Source organism: Taudactylus pleione, unplaced genomic scaffold, assembly GCF_031769625.1.
Source record: "Taudactylus pleione unplaced genomic scaffold, aTauple2 ptg000041l, whole genome shotgun sequence".
Lineage (NCBI taxonomy): Eukaryota > Metazoa > Chordata > Amphibia > Anura > Myobatrachidae > Taudactylus > Taudactylus pleione.
This window is the reverse complement of record NW_028284443.1, coordinates 58,505,290-58,531,192: the sequence shown is the minus strand read 5'-3', so window position 1 is coordinate 58,531,192 and position 25,903 is coordinate 58,505,290. Positions and strand designations below refer to the sequence as shown.

The 25,903-nt window shown below is 41.9% G+C and overlaps 1 protein-coding gene across 3 annotated transcripts in view; it reads left to right on the top strand.

Annotated features, from left to right (window-relative positions):
* Positions 1–25,903, top strand: part of GPC6 (glypican 6) — a 754,231-nt gene that overhangs the window by 279,043 nt on the left and 449,285 nt on the right. For all 3 annotated transcript variants that reach the window (XM_088457100.1, XM_088457092.1, XM_088457109.1), the window contains exon 3: positions 14,218–14,609. In XM_088457100.1, coding sequence (XP_088313226.1) covers positions 14,218–14,609 — 392 coding nt within the window. The remainder of the gene's footprint in view (positions 1–14,217; positions 14,610–25,903) is intronic.

The window sequence follows — 25,903 nt, the reverse complement described above, 5'->3', positions numbered from 1 at the left end:
ACAGGGGACAAATGACATAGGGGTCCCCTGTATTAAGCACAACTAGCACCAGGCTATTCAGAATCAGCACTGGTTGCCAAAATACAAGGGACAAAAAACATAGGGGTCCCCTGTATTTAGCGCAACCAGCACTGGGCTCTGATCCGGTCCTGGTTCTGGAAATACCGGGGAAAAAAATGTGTAGGATTCCCCTGTAAATTCCAAAACCAGCACCAAACATTTTCTAGTGGGGGGGATAATGCCACAGCCAGGGTCCCCTAGCCAAAGCATTACCCCTGACCGCTAGTGGTCCCCAATAAAGGGGTCCCACTCTCCAGGGCAGCCCAGGCCTAGGCTGATAGTCCAGGGCTATCCCCAGCACCCCTGGCCGGTGGGTGTCGGGTTGATAGTGTAGTGTGGTGCAATGGATAGTAGTAAAAATATTGTCTTTTGCCGTGGAACTACAGGTCCCAGCAAGCCTCCCCCACATGCTGGTACTTGGAGAACCACAAGTACCAGCAGGCAGGGCATTGCGGGCCTGCTGGTACCTGTAGTTCCACAGCAATAGAAATATAAAAAAAACACAGAACACACACACCGTGATAGTAAAAGTTTAATAATGTAAGGAGGCATGACCAAGCCTCCTTCCAAACCCCCCCACAAAAACTATCTGCGGAATCAAGAAGTGAAGCAGCACACTCGACAGGGGATGCCGTTGTGCCCCTGGCACTGTTGTCTTTGCTGATGATGATGTCCATTTTGATCTTTTGGGAAAAGAAGCTTCACCTGTTATAAAGACCAAACATTAAATTCTCAGTTGTCATCACTTAATTTTTCATGGAAAAAAACCCAAAATCAGCCATGACCGAGATCTCCGCTATAACTGCTGTGAAAGATTTACACAGATTTAAAAAGTGTAGCAAGTTATGTTCTAGTTGACTCATATGTTTTCTTTCTTTGCTGATTCAGAATTGATGGGTTTTGTAGGACGCAGATGGCAAGTACCTAGTTGCTATTATTTTACACACTTTACACACCTGCTCTACACCAAGATCGTTAGCAACATAGAACAATTGCTCTCAAAGGTGAGCTGTATTCAGGTTCATGTTACAATGGATGAGTTGTAAGTGACTATGACCAGGGTCAATGAGGCTTTCACTGTCTGTCTGACTCTCATTGGCTGCCAAAACAAACACACCTCTGCCGCATAGTACGAGTAGTACTACCTGGCGCAGGCGGCGTTTGTTACTGTGTAGTGTGGACCGTACTGCGTGCAGTCCGCACTATACTGACTTGAGACCAGTGTCCTGGACCGTGGCCGGCGGCGCCCCCCGCATGTGACCTACTTGACTCCCCTAGATATGCCACTGGACAACGCTAGGACCACCATGTGCGATCTGTAGCTCAACTCCTTTATTTTTATATTGACTTCTGCCTCCAACCAGAACAGAACCAGGAGGAAGAGAGTTGTCATGTGACAGACAGATGAGGGGGAGAAACAGGTTAATGAAGCAACAGGGAAAACATAGTGACAGGTAGGACGCAGCATCCAACCCTAATAGTGCAGTGCAGCAGATTAAGGCCCTGGCTCAATCCCCTGTCAGTCTTCACTCTAATTACTGCCTGTCAAACAGAGAAGATGAAGGAGGGCATGTTAGTAGGTTCAATCAGGGTGAGAATGGCAGTGTGGAATACTGCTGTATACCAGCCACTTTGATCATTTGTTTATGTGCTCACACTAAAAAGTACTAAATAGCACATTTTTTTTTTCAATTACAGTTTGCCAACATTGAGGGGGGAGATAAAACTGTGAGAGATAATGCACCAATAAATCAGCTCCTAACTGTCATTTTACAGGCTGTGTTTGAAAAATAACAGTTGGGATCTGATTGGTTGGTGCTTTATTTCTCTATACTTTATCTCTCTCCAAGCTTTAATAAATCTCCCCCTGAAATTTTTTTTGCGATATGTAACCATGTCAACAGAACTGCGGGAAGAGCACTGCTGAAAGAGCCATAGGAAACCTCCTTAGCTAGTTTCAGGAGGACAGTGATTTATTGGAATTCATACTGTAACTATTGATGGAAAAATCTCATAGCACTTAACTGAGAAATTGAAGTGACTGAAATTGTAAACACGAAAACAACTTGCTTCAGACCATAAATACAAATAGATATATTTTTAAATTGAATGTTTGTGCGGTATGTTTTATTGATTCATGGTTCCTAAAGTATTTATAGCTTAATCAACCTATAGCTCTCCAGGTATTATTGAATCTGATAGCCCTTTTACACCGACTTAATTTTTGTCAGTATAAACGGATCAACCCAGGTCCAGTGACCCGGGGATCCGACCCGGCTGGATTGCAGGGTTGAGCATGGGTCATTCCCATGTCACCCTGCACTGTAAACGGCGTGACCCAGGTCACGATTACATCATCTCCGTGTTCACTGCCGGTCCGACCAGAACGGAGCAGCGCACCCCACCCGCCCTTTGTGCCTCGGTGCTGCTTCGGAGTAAGGTAAGAGGGTCACAGAGGGGGAGGGAGGGTAAGAAGTGCAGCTCACCTGCGCCGGAGAGCGCTCCGGTGTGAACGATGTAAACCGGGGCATAGCCCGGGATGGCACCGCAGTGTAAAAGGGGGTCTGTCCCGGGTTTGATCCGGGTTGGAAATATGTTCCAAATCCCGGGTCAGACTTGGGACTTTGGTGTAAAAGGGGTATAAGTTCCAGCATTATTTGTATTTCCTGCTGAATAGATGTACAGTAGGTTACCTAAGATTACTGAAAGGTATAAAATATTAGAGAGCCATTAGTACTGGGTGGAAGTTCATTGCACACAAGATCCAGCATTAGGCTTGGTTCTGACATTGAATTTTGAGGGCTGGTGAAAACTCACCGGGGTGTAAGGTCCACTGTCCGCCCAGAAGGAAGATAGACAGAAAGGGACAAACAGACAGTGAGAGACAGTACGCACAGATATTGCTCACCGTGTGCACTCTTGTTCTTCGTCTGCTCACTCCCCTACAGGTCCCTGTGAGGAGTTAATCAAAACACAACAGCCATGCAGGGCCTAAACCTGTGTCACGCTACTACACATACTATGACATCGCCCTCAGCCTACAGTGTGTGTAGTGCGGCATGTATAACAATAAACCATTAAACTTTTGCCCTGCTCGGAACAACAATCACAGAGTAAAACATAGTGCTGTCCCTTTAAATGTTAGCTACCTGCCTAACTGGAGCTGGCCAGCTCCTCTTCTAGTTGTGTCTGGGAAAACATTACATTTTGTGGGAGCCTGACATCTCTCCACGGGGTACTTGGATGGGGGGGCTGCCTACTTACTATACCGGTGATCTGGGCCTAATACCCAGAGCCACTCTCAATGGGCTCAGGGCCCTGGGCCTAACGCCCAGGGTCTTACCGGCAGCTCAGGCTTTATTCCTGCCTACTGCAGTGCACAGGAGGGACTTGGGCCTACTGCCCAGAATCCCCTTTTATTTTTATGAGGTCTCAGGCCATGGGCCTGCCTGACTGTGTGGGCATAATGAGTGATGCCCACAGCACTTTAGTGGGACCACTTTACATTTTATGGTGGCCCGACTATTTGCACATTTAGTGACCTGGGCCTAACACCCAGGTCTCTCACTGCTAACAGGGCCAATTAAATTCTATTGGGCCTGCTGCCCACTATAGCGCCATGGCCTAGTGCCCGCCTCTTTACCCACAGGCCTATTGCCTGACTCTGTCCACGGACTCACTTGTGTCATGCACCTTCAAGTCTCCTGAGTATCACTTTATCTTGCTCTGGTTGGGGCCTAACTCCTCAGGCAGGCACTGGAGCAAGATACCCCTGGAGAGGACCGGAGTGCCGGAGGAAACTGTCTAGTGTATATATATATATATATATATAGAGAGAGAGAGAGAGAGAGAGAGAGAGAGAGAGAGAGAGAGAGAGAGAGAAAAAGGAGTCAGCACATCCATGTTAATCCATAGAAAAATATATTAATCCAGTGTTAAACACATAACAATGTCAAGGTTTAGAGGGGCTTGTGAATAAATTCATAGCAACAGTTCATCATGGCAGAGGCAACAGATTATCATGAAAAAATACTCATCACAAGTCCTCATCACAAGGGAGGACTTGTGATGAGTATTTTTTCATGATAATCTGTTGCCTCTGCCATGATGAACTGTTGCTATGAATTTATTCACAAGCCCCTCTAAACCTTGACATTGTTATGTGTTTAACACTGGATTAATATATTTTTCTATGGATTAACATGGATGTGCTGACTCCTTTTTCTCTATCACGTAACATATTATGTGTTTGCACTCCGCATTGCTGCTGGTCTCATATGTATCGCTGTATGTATATATATATATATATATATATATATAATATATATATATATATATATTATATATTACTCCATCAGAGACCAATAAGTTGACATATCTTTAAATTTGAATCAGTGTAGCATAATGCTGAGTATACAGTATACCAGTGCATGACAGATAGACATATCTTTTAAAATGGAGTAATAATGATTCTGTTACAAGATGTACAGATTTTTAATATGTAAATGTTTAGCAGCTATGGTTGCACCACAAAATGCATTGTTGGAAATGCTGAGTAATAGTTCTCAGTTGCCATTAATTAATTTCCTCTATTTATTGGGGGAACGTTGCTAATTAGCTACGCCGTACGGGGAAGTGCTATTCAAAGAAATACAATTTTCCTTGTGTGGTAAATTAGGTGTCAATGCATGGAAAGTTGGAAACCTACTGATTCCGCGTAAACTGCATAACCAATGGGTTTCTCAGCGAACTTCAAGGAAAAGTCTACCCAGGGATAATGACAACCGGGGCTAGCCACGTTTATTGAAATGCCGGCCGCAGGTAATTAGCCCATGGCCAATTGGACTACCTCCTATGTCTGTTTTGGTAGATCATGTATTATGCAATAGAAAATACATTTTATGAACATTATATGATTTATTTTACAAAAAATCAATATAGATTGCATTCTATACACTATCAGACACTGTGTCAGTGGATTAAATAATCACAGTATATTCATACATTATACTGTATACATGTTCCAAAGAATACTATGTTTTAAGAGGTCTGCATAAATATAGCATGCCATCAATTGAATGGGAGATAAAAGTATTTTTCAATATCTCAAGAAGACAGTGTTGGATCAATTTCTAATTCCAGTGACCTTAAAGAGAAATCAATATTCTTTCAAATAATGTTTTTATGCCCTATAAATTGTATGAAGCAGGTTTTAGCGATAAATGCTGCAAAAGCAATGTGCTTAATCATTTCTTAACTGATTGATATTTTCCTAAATATCAACAACATGCCGAGTTTAATACTTTATCAAATGCAAAGCTGATGCATTGATAGAGTAGAAAGCATATAGGCCAATGTAATAACCTGTGATTTGCGGCATCTGCGCTTTCCATCACAGACTATTACATTTGGACCACAGTGTCTAATGGCCTTTCATTACATATACTATTGAGTACCTATGGTGAAAGCCTTAGGGCCGTATTCAATTAGGTGCCAAAAGTCACGTTTGGCGAAAAGCATTCACCGGTGTGAACTTTCACGTATATGCACGTATCGCGCTTTCCAATTGCCGGAGTTTTCACATGTGCAAAAACTCCATAGGCAGAAACCGACGAAAAGTTTTCACCATCCCAGAGGCAGGTGATAAGAAGTGTAAAATATCTATTTTTAGCTAAAAATGTGGGTACTTGTTTCAGAAATCTTTGGACACCTCCCCCAAAGGCAAAAATTAAATAAAATTAGCTTAATTCCCCCTAATAATGACATGTCATTTTTGGGGTGAAAATTTAAAAAGTGTTGGAAAATGGGTATAAAATACTGGGTCAGGTATTTTGGGGGGCTGTATGGATGGGGCGGGTGTTTTTAGGATCGCAGGTGGCTACAGCACTTGTATTTTTAACATTTTTTAAAATGTACCCTAAATTTAACTACAACTATCATTTTTCCCAAAAGAAATTGCTTTATATCTTATTACCACACTTATTACCACACTTATGCAAATATGCATATAACAGCCAATTGACTCTCTTTAAGAACCCAAAATACTTTTAGTATGACTATTAATACACTTCTATTTTGATTTCCAGTATCAGTTAGGCTTTTTATGGGGTACAGACTGATTGCCCCAAAATGTGCTGTACTTTTCGTTAGTTTCACCATGCGTAAATATTGCACAAATGCGTTTTCGTGTGTGTTTTGCAATTGGATAGGATGAAAAACAGGAGCGCACAGTGAGAAAGTACGCGGAACGATCGCATCAAAACTGGCGAATGTGGCGATAACTTCTCCATGCAAGCGCTTGTCACCAATCGTGACTTTTCGCACCTAATTGAATACGGCCCTTAATCCACCTTTTTCTCATTTATACAATTGTTTTCACCATACCTAACCAGCAGCTCTTCAAATAAATTGCCATATCCATGTTAATGCTTGACTTTTGAAGTTAACAAATACCTGTAACAATCAATGTGGACGTACAGTATACTGCTGGTTGGCAACCAGCGATGCTTGTAGACCAGGGTATAAGTCACATTGTTGACTGTCCATGACAGCCAGGAAGGAACTTTAAGATTGCTCAGACTGTTACACGTAACGTGAGAAGTGAAAGATCAATACTATTTGAATAATTGCTGATTCGGTTATCAGGAATGGCATAGTAATAGTTACAAAAAGACAAAGTTAGCTATGGAAAAATGATAATCTTAAATGTATTAGTATTTGCTTGAAAATGTTTATTTAAGTGTCATTTTTTTACAGTCCATGAAATGTTGACTACAATAGTTAAAAATGAAAAATTAAGTTGTTGTAAGATATGGAAGTGACATACTTGTTGAAAACATCATTTTTTGTGTACCATTAGATGTATATTTAACCTTCTTTTAGCAGCTATTCCTGTCTTCCTGTTATATTTAAAGCAATTTGTTTCTGAACACTATATTGTTATGTATAAAAAAGTATTTAAAAAGTTTTTCAAGATGAGTTTGCTGCTGTTTTAGTACTCCTACCCATTTTTAATACCATCAATTAAAAGTGTCATTCTTGCCGTGAAAAGTCTGTCATTGGTCTTTTGTTTAAAATCCTTTCTAGGACCACCCATAGCTATGGAGATATGGGGACATGGATGTAAAGTTATATTTAAGGATTTTTAGTTATCACTTACAAAATGTGCTTTTACATCTATTCTGTCCTAGACTAGATAATTCATTTACTGTTTATTTAGGTTATGCTATGTATCTGATATGCACAAAAGACCTGATTTACAAGCAAAGCAAGTCATTTTGGGCAGTACAGACGGTGTAATGGTTAGCGTAACTGTCTCACAGCAATGAGGTCATGGGTTCAATTTTCACCATGGCCCTAACTGTGCGGAGTTTGTATATTCTCCCTATGCTTGAATGGGTTTATTCCGGGTACTCCGGTGTTTTCCCACACTAAAAAAAATATACATGTGTGTGAGCATGTGGCAGGGAATATAGATTGTAAGCTCTACTGGGGCAGGGACTGATGTGAATGGCCAAACATTCTCTCTGTAAAGTGCTGCAGAGTGTGTGTGCGTTATATAAATAGCTGGTAATAAATACATTTTGCATGGTGGGGCAGATTTACAATGATTACATTTAAATTTGGAAAGGATGTGTTCAAACTCAAAATTAAATTGCAATGTAAAAGTAAAGCTGTACAGCATTTGTGGGCTACATACAAAAGCAGCCAGTATTAACCCTGCATGCAAAAAAAAAAATATTTGCAATATGGTTTGTTCAGATGCAAAGTCATTTTTTGTTATATTTTTTTTTTGCTATGCCCCCACCTCAGAATCAACCACAGCAACTTGTTTAGAAACACCTAGATGGACCGCTCATCACAATTAGGGGCCTCCTGACCAGTGGCATAACTAAGGGGGGTCGAGCAGAGTGTGTGCCCTGGGCGCCGTAGGACCGGCGACGCGGGGGCCACGGTACCAGCCCGCCCTAGTTAGGCAGTGTAGCGCCGACTGCAGTGTATGCGGTCAGTGCTACACATTTACACAGGACCGGCGCTAGGCTTCCCTGCGCCCAGCGCCGGTACTGTGCTGCACAGCTGAGCCCCTTCCCTCCCCCTGAGCGCTAACCCAATAGTGCCAGGAGGAGGATGGGAAGCGGGCTCAGGCTGTGCAGTTTACACACACATCGCCACCAGTGTGCCAGCGATGTGTGTGTTAACCGGCAGCCAATGAGAGTCAGGCAGTCTCTCATTGGCTGCTGCTGCTGCACACACATCACCGCCGAGCGGCAGCTATGAGTGTGTTAACCAGCAGCCAGTGAGAGTCAGACAGACTCTCATTGTCTGCTGCAGCGCCCACTGCAAGAGCCGGGCTGGAGCTCACTCATGAGCTCTGCCTTCCAGCTCTTGCAGTGGGTAATGGGAGAGACGTCATGATGTCTCTCCAATAATGCAGAGCGCGCCAGCCCGGGAGGACTGACGTGCGGCGGTGGGAGCAGTGGTAGGAGCCAGAGCGTGGATTCAGGTAAGTGTATTTTTTTATTTACTCGTGTGTCTGCACATCGGGGGGGGGGCTACTACTGGGGGCACCATTACTGGAGGGGGACCTATACTGGGGGTGGGGCACTACTGGGTACAACTGGGGGGGTACTTTTGGGGGAACTGCATCGGGTGCATCGGGATGGGGAACCTCTACTGGGGACTACTACTGGGGGGGGGGAAACTACTACTGGGGGAACTATATAAAGGAGCTTACTACTGGGGGACCACAACTGGGGGCACTAAATAGGGAGGACCACTACAAGGGGCACTGTATAAGGCACTGGATAGGGGGATCACTACTGAGGGCCTGCATAAGGGGGACCACTACTGGGGGCACTGCATAAGGGGGGACTACTGCTGGGGGCACTATATAAAGGGCACTGCATAGGGGGTACCACTACTGGGTCACTGCATTGGGGGGACCATTACTGGGGGCACTATATAAGGGGCAATGCATAAGGGGGACCACTACTGGGGGCACTGAATAAGGGGAATTATTGAGGGGCTGCATAAGGGGTACCACAACTGGGGACATTGCATACTGGGGGTACCATATGAGGGGCACTACTGGGGTTAAGGTGCATATGGAGAGGAATGTTCAGAGTGATGATAAAGGGGTGTGTGTCATGTTGACACGCCCCATTTTTAAGTGACCACACCCATTTTTTGCCATGCGCGCCTTAGGTGGGCGCACATAGGGCAGCTGGGGTCCATTTTTACATTTGCCCTATGCTCCAAATACCCTAGTTACGCCACTGCTCCTGACAGAGTTTCACTGTGGGCACTCCACAAGATTTCATATTGTAATATCACATTAATAAAATAAATGTACAACCTTCATTTTATATAGAAATAAATTGTTTTGTAGTGAATAAAGCAAAACAAATGCAACAACATATTTTAAACTGTGGTGGTATGGTAAGTGGGTGGCAAGCTTTCAAATGGATGTTCCCAGTTACTACAGGTCAGAAGTTCAGTTATTGGCTGTAGATGGTACTGTAACTTTTATTTTACTGGAAAATAATACATTTCTAGGAACTAAATGAAGAAGTGGAACTGTACATCAGTGATGGGGTGGTACACTGATTTTCTCACATGAGAAATTGCAATCCTGCTGTATATGGCACACTGGCAAGTGCATGATTAGCATGTCACATGACCAGTTCCAGGATGATGGGCCTGATTCATCATGGATCACAATTTTAACCGCGTGTGCAAATCGGTCATTGATACATACCGTGTGCGCGAGTTAGCAATGCGATCGCACTGCGATCGCTCATGTAGATACAAAACCATCATGGACAGAGGGACTGGACATCAGTATTTTGGGGGTGGTGATTGTGGAGTGGTCAGAGAAATGCAGGCTTTCCAGTCGGTTTGAACGCCGTTGCATAGGCGTGCATAAGGTCAGGGCTGCTGTAATTGTGCATGAGGGGCCAATGTTAATGTTCCCGATGTATGCACAGGACAGCAAGCTAGTACAGATGTGCGATAGTGGTAGTGGGCGTCTCTATGCTGGCTTTGAGTATCTCTACAATAGCTGTGCGATTGCAGTCATTAGCATATTTTCGCAACGGACCTGCGTGCGTAATTGCAGCTGCGATCACAAAAACGATCTATAGTGGCTCAGGCCCAATGTAATCATAATGTATGGGGCTTCAGGAGTTGCACAATTGATTGGGTCTGATTTAGAGATGTACACTAATGCCACCGCAGCTGCAAATTTGTATGCAGCCGCTGTGCAAAAATATGCAATTGTCACAGCCGCCTGTATTTGTATAGAGATGCCCATGGTGGCTTTGCAAATCCAATTGCCTGCATACAAAAACACAGCATTGATTACAGATCAGTCGATTATCAGATGTCTGAGCAACCCTATGGTCACGCAGAATAACCATGGGAGCTGAGACACTGGAGCCATTTAGACTGCATTCGGGACCACGGTTGCAGGCAAAGACAAGACCCGAAAATGGTCACAACATGCCTGCATTTCAGTTACCACCCCATTGCCATCCACAAAGGGTCCCTGCCTGTCACTTTCTGAATAAATCCCCACTGCAAATGACAACAAAAGTTTGATTGCGTCCATCTCTGAATCAGGCCCACTGTCAATACCCTATACGGTCATGTATATGAAATATGATTACAGGATTGGAATGTGTACAAATAGGGTAGTGTGACTTAAGCACTGTTATGAAGATCACTACACTATTGTAAGGGGTAAGTATACACACACATCATCTGATGTCTGCCACAGATAACATTCTTCTTGAGCTAGATGCTTCTTGAGATGCGTTCAACTCAACACATGTACTAACATACTGTATGTTTTTTTTATATATATCTTCTATCTAGAGAACACAAATGTGTCCATCTATAAATGAGCTCCATGATGTACAGCTGTACCATCATCTTCAAATTATTAGGCCTATTCAAAGAAAATATAATTTACAGTGCATCCGGAAAGTATTCACAACGCTTCACTTTTTTCACATTTATGTTACAGCCTTATTCCAAAATGAATTACATTAATTTTTGTCCTCAAAATTCTACACACAATACCCCATAATGACAATGTGTAAAAAAATTTTTTGCAATTTTTGCAAATATAATAAAAAAAAAACAAAGAAATCACGCGTACATAAGTATTCACGGCCTTTGCTCAATACTTTGTTGATGCACCAATGGCAGCAATTACAGCCTCAAGTCTTTTTGAGTATGATGCCACAAGCTTGGCACACCTATCTTTGGGCAGTTCGCCCATTCCTCTTTGCAGCACCTCTCAATCTCCATCAGGTTAGATGGGAAGCGTCGGTGCACAGCCAGTTTCAGATCTCTCCAGAGATGTTCAATTGGATTCAAGTCTGGGCTCTGGCTAGGCTACTCAAGGACATTCACAGAGTTGTCCTGAAGGCACTGCTTTGATATCTTGGCTGTGTGCTTAGGGTTGTTGTCCTGCTGAAAGATGAACCGTCGCCCCAGTCTGAGGTCAATAGCGCTCTGGAGAAAGTTTTCATCCAGGATGTCTCTGTACATTGCTGCATTCATCTTTCCCTCTATCCTGACTAGTCTCCCAGTTCCTGCTGCTGAAAAACATCCCCACTGCATGATGCTGCCACCACCATGCAACATTTGCTCCAAACATAACGCCTGGCATTCACGCCAAAGAGTTCAAACTTTGTCTCATCAGACCAGAAAGTCCTTCAGGTGCATTTTGGCAAACTCCAGGTGGGCTGCCATGTGCTTTTTACTAAGGAGTGGCTTCCGTCTGGCCACTCTAATATACAGGCCTGATTGGTGGATTGCTGTAGAGATGGTTGTCCTTCTGGAAAGTTCTCCTCTCTCCATAGAGGAATGCTGTAGCTCTGACATAGTGACCATTGGGTTCTTGGTCACCTCCCGGACTAGGGCCCTTCTCCCCCGATCGCTCAGTTTAGACGGACGGCCAACTATAGGAAGAGTCCTGGTGGTTCTATACTTCTTCCATTTACAGATGATGGAGGCCACTGTTCTCATTGGGACCGTCAAAGCAGCAGATATTTTTCTGTACCCTTCCCCAGATTTGTGCCTCGAGACAATCCTGTCTCAGAGGTCTACAGACAATTCCTTGGACTTCTTGCTTGGTTTGTGCTTTGACATGCACTCTCAAGTGTGGGACCTTATATAGACAGGTGTATGCCTTTCAAAATCATGTCCGAACAACTGAATTTACCACAGGTGGACTCAAATTAAGCTGCAGAACCATTTTAAGGATGATAAGTGGAAACAGGATGCACCTGAGCTCAATTTTGAGTTTCATGGCAAAGGCCATGCAAAAATCACGAAAAAACTTTTTACACATTGTCATTATGGCTATTGTGTGTAGAATTTAGGGGACAAAATTGAATTTATCCCATTTTGGAATAAGGCTGTAACAACAAAATGTGGAAAAAGTGAAGCATTGTCAATACTTTCCGGATGCACTGTAAGTAATAGATATTTCCAGTATTGGGTTCCTATTTCTTTTAGCAGAATATTGAAACAAACCTATGACATAAAGTTTAGGTGGCCCAACAAAGCCATGACTTACTCTATGAATTTATGAGTATTCTGAAATCTAGGAAAACTTATATTACCAGTTATACATTTTCAATAGGAAAGGCTGAAAGAATGCTGTGAAAACCAGTGCAAGAGGAAATCGTAAGCATATATGGAACTGTATACATCCAATATGTATCTCTGCAGATATTTGTATATTGACTGTAGAGTCCTAGGGGTATATTTATTAAAGAGGAAGTTTTTATAAGTGGAGATGTTGGCCATAGCAACCAATGAGATTCTACTTAACATTTATCTAGCACCTTCTAGAAGATAATAGCTAGAATCTATTTGGTTGCTATAGGCAACATCTCCACTTCTAAAAACCCACACTTTAGTAAATATACCCCCTATTGTTTAGAAATACAGTATATACAATATTAGTAATAACTGTGAAGTAGTTTACAAATACAAACATGGCTTTGAACTTCAGCAGTAATATGCACATAAACTTTGACAGAAAAAAAATGTATGGTCACTGTTTGATATGGCACATACAACCATTGTATATATGTAATAACATTAAGCTGCATACACACGGTACGATCTGTACCACCAACTACTTGAAAGATATCTTTCAGTGAAGTCATCCTGCCACATCTCTGAACAGGCAAAGTTGACGACAGGGCCGGCTCTAGGGGTGCTCGACCAGTGCAGTTGAACAGGGGTGCCATCCATAGAGGGAGCACCCCTCCCCAACATCCTGATTTCAGCAGGACAGTATTGTCCCGCTGTTCCACCCGTGGGCCGAAGTGACCTGCCGGTGGTGAAACCGGGAGGTTGGGAACCCCCACCACCGCAGCTGTGCGGAGGTGCCGGACCACGCAGTCTAAATGGATGCTGCGCGCATGCGTGAGGCATCCATTCAGTGATGGGAGAGGGCTAAGGGAAGCCCAGCTAGTGAGGCTCCCCCCAGCCTGACGTTATTTGGAGGCATGCCAAGCGGGCACGCCTCCAAATAACTCCATACTAATTACCATAGGCCATGCCCCCATTTTGATGTCAGGGCACACTTTGGAGGGCTGGCACAGGGTGCTCCGAACCATGGAGCCGGCCCTGGTTGACGATATCGTGCAAGTTGGCCTGCATGTATGGACAATCATAGATATTGTTATCGTTCATGCGGGAACACGCATCGTTGGTCGTTCACTGCATAAAAATTAACAATATGAATGATATATTGTTGAACAATATTATTATCATTCATATCGTTCATAGATATCGTACCGTGTACGCATCATTACGGTACTTATTTAAAACAACCCATATTTGACTTTATATGTTGTACTATATTTATAGATCTATGTGGAGAATATTCTTTATTATATGCAGCATATATCAAACAAACAATTGTATATTATATGTTTATTTTTTATTATGAAATGGCATTGTATATGATATTGTCTACATTATATTATGCTTATATAGTGCAGATCTTCTTTTTTAACTGAGCAATATTTATTACCGATACATGACCAAAAGGTCTACATTATACTCCTTTAATGTATTTGTTTTGCATTATAATAATTATTGTTACTGTCTTACTTTTGTCCTCTATAGACTTTTTCAGATCACTTCTGGAGAATGCAGAAAAATCTCTAAATGAAATATTTGTAAGGACATATGGCTTGCTCTACACACAGAATTCGGAGGTATTTCAGGACTTATTTACTGAGTTGAAACGCTACTACACAGGAGGAAATGTCAACCTGGAGGAAATGCTGAATGATTTTTGGGCCCGTCTTTTAGAACGCATGTTTCAGTTGCTAAATCCCCAATATCATTTCTCTGAAGACTATCTTGAGTGTGTCAGCAAGTACATTGACCAGCTAAAACCATTCGGAGAGGTACCAAGAAAACTGAAAACACAAGTGACCAAAGCTTTTGTTGCAGCTCGAACTTTTGTCCAAGGTCTTACAGTAGGCCGTGAAGTTGCCAACAGAATATCTAAGGTAAAATTAATAATGTTATTATATTGCCATTTCACCCTTTTAATAGGGTTACAAATGGTATCCTATATGAATAAGGTTGGTAATATACTGTTTGTTAGTGTAAATATTGCAGATTTGTAATTGCTATCTAAATGTATGGTACTATGAAACAAAATAGAAAAGCAGAAAAGATGCCTGCACACATTGTACATGGTACCAGCTGCTTGGGATATACTGTATATACACACAACAGAAATTTTTGTTATCGGTGCTAACTCTAGTACTGCAATCTTAAATGTTATGATCAAAATTAACAAAATCATCATATTTTATTACCTAGAAGCAAACATGTTTGCAGTACTAGTAAGATGTATTGCTTGAGTATTTGAAACTTATCAGATGGAGTAATTGTTGGGTCATATTTAACAAGAGCTATAGTAATGAAGACTACTCAGTTTGCTGATACTTCATAAGGGTATGTAGTCATGAAGCTGGCGGTCGAAATGCCGACCGCCGGCTTCCCGACAGTGAAATTCCGGCATGGGACTAATGATAGGCATTTAAATACCGACGCCTATCATTGGCCCCATACCAATATCCTGACGACTAGCATACCGATCGTAGGTAATCCTGGCATTGGGAGTGGATAGCTGTGGGGGGGCGTTAGGATTAGAGTCTCCCGGGGAAACTTAGGGTTAGTAGGCACCCCTGGAGGGTTAGGGTCAGGCTAGGGGAAGGGGGGGTCAGGGTCATTAACCCCTGGGGGGTGTTTAGGGTTAGGGACCCCCCGGGGAGGGTTAGGTTTAGGTTGCGGGGAGGGGGGGTTAGGTTTAGGCACCCCTGGGGAGAGGTTAGGGTTAGGCACTAGGGGGGAGGTTAGGGTTAGGCACCCCTAAGGTGGGGTTATAGTTATCGGGCAAGAGGGTTAGAGATAGCCTACTTACCTCTCCTGTCGGGATCTTCATCTGCTGGCCTTCTGGCGTCGGTATTTCATCCGCTGGACTGACGTCCAGTGGTATAACATATCGATTCCCTTCATAAGAACCAGTGGTTCAGTTTTTGCCATGGAGTTCTAGGGGAAAGACATCAGCAATAGGAGGCTACTGAGGGCCTGATTCAGCAAGGAATGCACGGATGCAGATGCACCCAATCGGTGGATGGTTTTGCTCAGTGCATGCATCGTAGTGCACGTGCGCAAATCGGCCAGTGCAATGGGGAGTCTGCGGCCCCAGGGACAAGTGATTGACAGGAAGTGCCATTTGTGGGTGGTGATGGGGGAGTGGTCAGGGAGTGGTCAGGCAATCAGAGGCGAGCCTGTGTGTTAGGATGGCATTTCAGGGGTGTGCATAAATAAGCCCTTGCAGCAGCGGCAGCAGCGGCAGATGCAGCCTGAGGTCTATTTGCACACAGGAAGTCTCGCTATGTCTGCGAGAGGGTCAGGTCAACCACTATTGTGTGTATGGGTCTGATGGTTCTCTATGTTACCCATGTTTCCGCTGTCTTGCCAGGTATAGAGGATGCAAGTAAAGGGAAGTGGATGGTATTATGTAGTACTGGGTGTCTGCTTGTTCTGCTGCTAGTACCGTGCATATGCATTCATTAGCATATTCTCGCGGTGGGTGCGTGTGTCTGCATCCATGCGTTCCTTGTTGAATCAGACCCTGAGTACACAACCTTTATTTTTCAACATGATGTATCTGTATGTGATTAATATGCAAGAAAAAACCCATTAACAACCCTAAATCTATTAATTGCACGTATCACTATAGAGTCCAAGCAGGCAGTACCATTTAGCAAGTAATAATATGTTGGCCATTGTCCTACTATGCACTTCAAGTGTTTCCCTTTTTTATGTTATTACTTATACTTTTACTTAGACACTATGGGGGTGATTTAATTGTTATTTTGGGTGACAATAGTTAATGGCGCCTGACGGAGCAATTAAATTGTTTTAGGCGCCCATTAATATCACACTTGTCTCGGCCAAAGAACTGGGATTAGCTGCACAAAGCGGCTAAATCCATTTATACTAATGGCACAATGCAAAAAGTGCTGTTTGGGTGCCCAAAAACCAGACTTTCTGCTCACCACCTGAGGAGGCTGCGAGCAAAAATGTAGGCGCCCACGGCATTCGTGCCCATTCGGAGCGTCAATTGAATCTTCAGAATGTAAGCTCTTTATGAGCAGGGCCCTCTACCCTCTTGTGCTTCTCCTTACTTTACTTTCTTACTCCCCACTAGGGCACCTAACACTTGGTTGCTTATGCTCTATTGCTTATTTGGGTGTTATGGTCACAAATGTAGCAATGTTTATTATCCATGTCCTTGTCCTGCATTGTATTGTATTGTTCTGTAAGTCGCTGGTCACCTATTATTTTATGTACTTCGTAAAGTGCTGCAGAACACTTGTGGTGCCATATAAATAAAGGATAATAATAATTGCTCTGTCGGGCGCCAGTTACTTAGAGTGCCCAAAAAAACAATTGAATCACTGTAATTTGCCAGGAAAATAATAGAGAATGATACGATGGTGTCCATTTTCCTATTATATACACTTTATGTACGTCTTTCTTTTATTCTGGTTGTTATTTACATGTTTGATAAACATCCATTTCAACTACCACTGAAATGAATAGACAATACAAATCACTGTTAATTGCTATGTAAAGAAGTGAATTGCAAAATGTTGTGTCAGCAAAGTCTGAATGTTATTTTTGTAACAGTTGATAACACCAATTTAGATGCACATCACTACATAGCTGTGTTTTATTTCAATCTCTTTCTACTGTGTTTTTTCAGTCCAGACCTTCTCAGATTACATGGTTTCTGTAATACTGAACTTGTTTTTCACATTTTATATATTTTTTTATTGTTATTATAACAGTCCATGAAAGAGGATATACATTATTTTTACAGGTGTAACGTTCACAGTGAATCATTTTACGTTTATGGTACAGTAGTTCTATTTCTGAGAGATGAGCGATATAATTGCTGAGCTTTGAGATTCTAGAAATTTCAGTGGTTTGAAGACCTCTACAAAAGGAAAACAGAATTTATAGATTGGTTTGTGTTTACAATAATTCCTTCTTTCTTTGCCATCTTTCCTCACTTTAGTGCAAAAGCAGGGAAGTATTGTGCTTCTGTTCTAGCAGAACAAGTATTGATAGCATTGACTACTTACATCCTGAATTATATATGTATTTCATTTAGCTTAATGGAGTTCAAGGGGAGAATGAAACTGGGGAACTCTATCTGCTCTTGGCCAGTTCTACAGAGATATAACAATATAGTGACTAATAGAAATTGACAACTGCCTAAGTACTTATACAGGCTTTAATCTATGACCCTGAATGTATTATATTTAGTTCTCCAAGTCATTTAGAGTACAATGATTAAATCCACTAGAATATTGCGGGGGAGATTTATCAAGTCTTGGAGAGAGATAAAGTGGAGAGAGATGAAGTACCAACCAATCAGTTCCCAACTGTCATTTTACAGGTTATGCTAGTAAAATGACAGTTAAGGTGCCCATACGATATTATGCATGATGTGGCCAGTTTTGACACATTAAAGCGGTAGATCATGCATAATATGTGCAAATTGTGAGTCTCCACTCACGATAACAATGCCGATGCGCGTACCCACGAGTCGTCCGTTGTAGCATCAGATCTTCCCTGCTGCAGGAAAGATCTGTCGCTCTTGTACACAATCAAGCGGCATATCGTTCAGTGTTTATGCCAGAACGATATGTCGTTCGGACCAGCGTACGATGCTGCAGGCGCTTCGATGCACGGATCAGGGAGATCCGTGATGTAAGCATCAAGACACAGATGCATGAACGGATCACTGAGATCCGTCCATGCACCTGTGTTCAAAAAATGAATACAAAGTGAACAAAAAAGAGACTGCGTGACCCCCCCCCCCTCCCCCCCAAAGCACAACCAGCCCCGGGCTTTTCACAGCCGACCCTGGTTTTGGAAATACAGGGGACAAAAAGAGTAAGGGTCCCCTGTATTTTTTATTTTATTTTTTACTTTGTATTAATTTTTTTAACATAGATTCATGGATAGATCTTATTGATTTTTTTTTACAAAGATGCTTGTAGCATGGATCGCACTGATCCGTGCAAGCATCTGTCTGCTATCACGCATGATCTAATGATATGCAAGTCTTTAGATCGTGCACGATAAATCTTGTGTCAGATTGTGCAGTTTTTGCTGCACATCATGTCCTGAGTGCCGGGGAGAGTTTAAGGGAAATCGTTAAAGAGATCGTATCGTTGCCTACATCATTCCGTGTGTACGGGCATTTACAAGCAGATTGGTTGGCACTTTGGGGGAGATTTATGAAATCATGGAGAGAGATAAAGTGGAGTGAGACAAAAGTACCAACCAATCAGCTTCTAACTTCCATCACAACTTGTCAAATGACTGTTGGAAGTTGATTGGTGGGCACTTTATCTCTCGCCACATTGTCTCTCTCCAAGACTTCATACATCTCCCTCTGTATATTCCAAAATGACCAGTCTCTTCTTACAGTACCCATTGCACCCTTCTCTTCAGCATATGGTGTAGCAGAGCTCTTCCCAATACATATAGGTAGAATGATTTGGTCTTTATAGGTGATATAACAAGCATATAGCAACAATAATTTACTGCTTTCCCTTTTATTGGTTTCAGACCTTTCTGAAAAATTAGTTTTCTACTGAGGTATGACATACAGTATCTTTACCTATTTATTCCAGAATATTCTATCTACATCTCAGTGTAGATAAAGGCTACATACAAAACATAAACAATATGGCAGTATAGTATAAAGGATACTCTGACACTTGTTTATGTAGATCCATCAAAAATCAGTGTGTTTGTACATGTAGAAGGTTTAAATACCAAATAAATAATGATTTAGATTGAGACTTTCTCTGCAGCTTTCTGTCGTTTATGCTGGGTACACACTGACAGATACATTGGACAATCAATTGATCAGCCAATGTATCTGCTGCCTGTTGGCCAGTGTGTACCGCGATATGTCGGTGAACGTCGCCGTTCACCAACATATGGCATTGGCTGTGCTGCACAGCCGATGGACAGATATGTCTGCACCTGAGGGGCACCTTAGTAAAATTATTACCCTTCATGGCAGTGCAGCTTTTAGTGTAATACATGTATATACTGTATGTCTAGTGTATAGATTACACTACTGTACAGTCTTCATTTCATTTGAATGAAAGTGTTCTTACAAGGTGTCACACACTTGAGTCAATAATGTAGTGGATTCTTAGTGGCAATCAATCAATATAGATTTGTAATGTCTTACCAGTAGTTTGGTCATAGCACAGGTCACGGGCCTCAGATCTGCTATTACTAGTATGCTATAAGGTGACAAAGCATGGCTATCAGGAGAATAGTTATATAAACAGGATAGCACAGAAATGACTAAACAAGGTTTGTAACACAGGGAAACATGTTGGAGCCTTATACTCACTGAGAAGAATTAAAATAGCTCTTTAAATATAAGCATCTGTTTAAATGTTTGCCAATTTATGAAAGCGGTCACTTGACTGCTACTCCAGGAAGGTGATAAGAGCGAGAGAGGAGCACCAGCTTCTACACATATGAGTGGGCAATGCTGGGACTGATGAGTAATACAATTACTGCATATTAGAAGGTTGTTATAATGCACTTTACATCACTAAGTAGTGTGGTTTCAGGTGGGATTTGATTTCTATTTACATTCTATCTGATATGTAGATTTGTCCATAATCTTTTAACATTACATTTTGTGAGGTAATTAGAAAAATTGTAAAGCACTTAGGGTCTGATTCAGATATGTACAGTATGGTTTACACACATATCCATTGGTGGGGTATCTGCACATGTGTGCATGTGCAGAACGGGTCCTGCGATCAAAATTGTAGTACCCCCTAACCAACAGTCTTATTGACAGGCTGCAGTTGTTTGGTGATGGGGAGGGGCCAGCGCCGGCCTGCGTTCCTGAAAACGGGCGAGTGTCACACTGTTTCCTTGGAGTGCCGAGCCCAGGGTCTGCACCGTAGGACGTAGAATTTCTGGTCTCACAAGCAGTCAGGAGTAAGCTTTGGTTTATGCAGTGTGGCCAGGGTAGCAACCATCGCAACTGATGGTCGCAATGGTGATCCAAGGCAACGTCTATGGACACTGCCCTCAGATCGCAGATGCATGCAGGAAATATCTATTTCCTACAGACACCTCTTCCTGCATTTGCACATTAGTTGGACTATATTGCACAGCCGCTTCTTTACTGCTGTGTAATACCGTCCACATTTAAATCGGGACTTTAATTTACTTTTCCTGTGAAAACATTAATGTGTGCTGCTTTATGGACTAGCTCAGACATATGCACTGGGAAAATAGATAACGCATGAAAACTAGATCACTTTACTGACGTGTTTTTAATGCATTTTTTACATGTTGCAAATTTACCAATACACTATTGTACAGGTGGTGCAAATGAATGCAGGGTCATATTTTGTTCTAAAAGTGTAAACACAATTTTAAAATGTGTCTTATAAGCCCATAAAATATATCCTATTTTTTATGTGCTTTTCAGATTCGCAGCTGAAAAGTATATTAATAGCATCTACAAGTCCTAAAAGATGGGACAGGTGAGGGTGTTGGAATTGATTTAATAGTCTTCTTAGATTGAATTTATTCTAGTAATGATGTAATGAAATTACAGACTTGCTTTCTGTTAACAAGAACTGAGAGAAAGTTTTGTGAAAGTCAAACTAGAAGGCAAGTACCGTGCGTAATCGCTAAGAGGTAGCAAAGTAATTATTTCACCTGCCCTTGTACATTGACTCCGGTATGCGTAAAGTTATTACACGTTCACTCACAGTTGGATTGAGTTAAAATGAAAATAACTGAGCCTGTGTGATAACATCTCTCAATTCAGTGTACAACTGTTTCCATTAAGTTGCTTTGTACTATTCTATATTTACTTTTAAGAAAACTCATTGTAACTGATAATGTAGGTTGTAAATGGGCCTCTTTTAACTTCAATTTCCCAGGCTTAACTGCATCAAAAGAGGCCATAACATGAGCAAATTCCTTTTGTTCTAAATGGGATAAAACCTATGCTTGCTTAAGAGGTGGCAAGAGACCTTCTTTAAACTTAAAGCAATGAAGGTAAAGCTGGATATATACTTGTAATCCAATGCAGCAATCAAACATGGCAATGATTACCTTTTTCTGCTAAGCTAATTGGGAAATAATTGGCTTTTTGATACAGTTTAATGGGCAGAGTAACAATTTTCTGAGATCTGTTAAAGTCATTATGAGGTTCGCGTTCTCATAAGACCTAATTTGCCCATGACAAACAGGCCACAGCATGACAATTATAATGCTGGGTTCTTGTGCTGGACATTATATCTTGAAATGCCTATTTTCTATAAATGTTGTCTATGGATATACTGTTCCTGGTTAATGAGGATACATTATATCTGAAGGGCATGATTTAAAGTTTGCAATTTGAATTATGAGGTGTCCAGTTTGCTAGATTCCTATACTTCAGACTTTAATTAAAGGTATTTTTAAGTCGAAATCGTTAAAACAAAATGGGGCTATTTTGTGCTATGTTCATCTATGTAAAGATTTTCGGCCCCATGTACTGCACCTCAAGACATATCTAATCTTATATATGTAGGATTTCTGCTTCAGAATAGTATCTTAGAAGTTTTCACAGAAAATATGATAAATTAGGAATGTTCCTTCTTGTAATCGTCAAACTGTAAATGAAAAAAAGTATTGCGAATAGAAGTCTGAGAATTTATATTATAAAGCCGACACGCTAATGATTTAACTATTAATTATTTATGCAAGCCGACACGCTAATGGATTTACTATAAATTATTTATGCAATCAGATAAATGGAAGTAGATACTGTAGCTAGTGCTGCTGATCATCATCACTCTGTGGAATGCCCTCCCACACACAATAAGACTTTCCTCTTGTCTCCAAACCTTCAAGCATTCCCTGAAAACTCATCTCTTCAGACAAGCTTATCAAATTCAAGAACCACTCACATAACCGTCATAAGCTATCCACACCAATTACTTCCTCTCTATATACAGTCCACACAAAACTTACATATTTTCTCTTTCTTCACTGTCACATACTCTGTGTGATTGGATCATATAGCCTATCAAGAACCTCTGCAAGTTGAATGGACCAATATGCAATAGGTAGCACTTACCCTTGTGTATCAATGCCTGTTTCCCTATAGATTGTGAGGTTGCAAGCAGGGCCTTCTTACCTATATGTCTGTCTATTATTACACAGTCTTGTTATATTACTGCCCACACCCAGTACCTATGGATGGTACTTACCGATGTTGCCACCGCAAAAATCACTGGAAAAATGGTGCAGGCTCCATTTTTCTGAAGATCTGCACATGCACAATTGAGTGATCACTGGGAATATGACATGGGTGCCATCAAAGCATGCTCAGTAGTCTCAGGCCACCTATCTTAATCCACCCGTGCACCAAGGCTCTCTTTGGATGAAATTTTCCCCTGTGGCACTTTAGTTTTCTCCCACAATCCACAAACACACCTGAACTGTTGATTATTTGGCTTCTTGCAAAAAAATAACTATAGTGTACATGTATGTGTATGTTTGTGTGTTCTTGTGATAAACAGTACAGATTGAAAACTCCACTACAATTGTTGCTCTGTCAGGGCACGATAGCCGCCGGCGCCGGCATTTCTGCATGCAGTCAGGAGGGTGCAAGCAGAAATGTGTCTGAAACACCCTGGTTAGGGCGTGCTAACCGCAGATAGCCCTAACCAGAAATGAAGACGGGTTTAACCATTTTACATGGCTAAACCTCGTCATATAGTCGGCAAAGAGGGTGATAATTAATGAGCACTCAGAGCAATTGTATAGCAAACTGGGCGCTCATTAATTATCACGCCCCAAAAAATCATTTGAATCGCCCCTTCTGACTCATTAACTCATCAATGCCCAGCCCAAACCCCTGGGCCAAGAAACATGAAAATTGGGGAGTATATGCCTTTCATAACATATGTACCTGCTAAGCAGGGATTTTTCTAAATTTGACTCCTAAGGGGGTGAAAAGGGCTAAAATGTTTCCTCCTCTGTGCAATGTCCTGACTGTTTGATTCATCATGGCTGCAGCACAGTTGAATATTCAAACACTAACTGTCATCTCAAGTGCTGCCAAACATCACTGGTAGTTAACATAACAAAGTGGAAGCTGCTCAAATTAATTTGGCAATACTCTTCAGGTGCATGAAAGGGGGGTCATGCTAAACTAAAAAAGGGGGATGTCCCCCAGCACGCTAAATTGTACCTGCAACAATACTTGAAAACTATATGGTAATATATATTCTGAAATATTTGTTGCATACATGGTAAACCATCAGGCCAACTTCACGGCTTCTTTGATTCTGGTGGTACCTACACTGCATGATAACAGTACCCATCCTGGGCCATGTCATTGTCTATTGTAAGGCCTCATGATAAAGGCAAATACAGAAATAAATCCAAATTGAGAGACAGCTTACCTGGGAGTCATCCATGCGACCTCAAATTAGCACTATAGGAATCAGCATGCCCTCCAAATGCTGGTTCCATCTATTCCTCTCAAAATAGCAAACATAACAAAGTGGAAGCTGCTCATATCAATTTGGCAATACTCTTTACCAGAATCAGAGAAGGTTGGCTGTGAAGTTGGCCTGGTGGCTTACCATGTATTTGCAAATGCATATATATTCAAATTCAAATATATTAAAAAAAAGATGAATGTAGCCTGTTGTCCCTTACTTTGTGTAGCAATGCTTCTTGGTCAGAAAGGCAACCAAGCATTTTAATTTAGCTTCCTATCAGAGGGGCCTCTTTGGATGTCTGATTGAAATCAGGGGGTGTAGAGTAACATGTGTCTCTTCCTAGTTAAATGGGCAGGATGAGGATTGTGATGATATAGTTCTCAATGATGTGAACCCACAATTTGCATAATTGCGTCACAAGTGCTGCGACCAATTGATATGATCACCTGCCTTGCTACCTGACTGTGGCCTTAATCATCTCTCCTCTGGGAACTCTCCTGAAGGGGAAACAACAGGCAGGTACTGTACCATATGTATAGAATGTAAAATTAACATAATTGATGCCCACATTTACTATTTCTGCAAATATGTTTTCAAGCTTTAAAGCCAGAATCTAGAACATGTGTATGGCTATTAATGAGCACATGTACTTACACTGAGTAATGATGGCTCCTTGACACCTACTACCACTTATAATGTTAATTCTTCTGCAAGTCTTCTAATGTCTGTAACCTGCCAAGGTTAATTGGCTTAGAATGAATCAATTATGGCTTGTCATTTTAGTTGAATAAAATTAAAATAAAGGAAATTTTTGGAAGTTAGTCAAAACACAATAATTGGATATACTGTAGGAGAAGACTAAAAAAATGCATAGCATTAATGAATGCAGCTCAGCAGGTGGCCCCGAGGTCAAACTTACAGAGAAATCTTAATGATACCTTCTCCAGTTATGCAACGGTGGTTTATCTTAATATTAAGCCATTTCTGTACATATTGAGTCATTTGTTATAATCTTAGATAACACTGGCTAAGAACTTTGAATATTAAGAGCATGATATTACTTCTGTCTTTGCTTATCAAAAGATACCATCATTATTTCTAGATGCAAGGCAAATTATTACTAATGATATTTTCCTATGGCTCCATATTCTTTTAGTGTTGTCGTTATCTTTATCCTTGGCTCTAGCATACTTTCATATATCAATTGACCCTTTTTTTAGAACCTGGCACTGTCACAATATACAGGCACTATAAGCACCTGCAGTATTTATAGACCCTATGGTGATAGCATACAAGGAACGGTTTGTTACAAGCCTAGGGGTGTGATATGTATTACCGGCGGGCACATGGCCGGCGGTTCAATTCCCAACAGCGGCTACCCGACAGCGCTGGAAATCCTGATCGTTCCTAAAGGTAAGTATCAACTAACCTAACCCCCTAACCCTAACCCTCCTTAGGGGTGCCTAACCCTAACCTCCCCCCTGTGCCTAACCATAACCCCCCTCTAAGTGCCTAAACCTAACCCCCCCTTCCCCGCTGCCTAACCCTAAGTCCCCCCAGGGGTTCCTAACCCTAACCTCCCCCCGGGGGTGCCTAACCCTTCCTCCCCCTAGTCTAACCCTAACCTCCCGGGGGGGTGCCTAACCCTAAGTCCCCCACGAGAGCCCTAACCCTCCCCCCCCGTGGCTGTCCGCTGCGGCGCCCAGGTT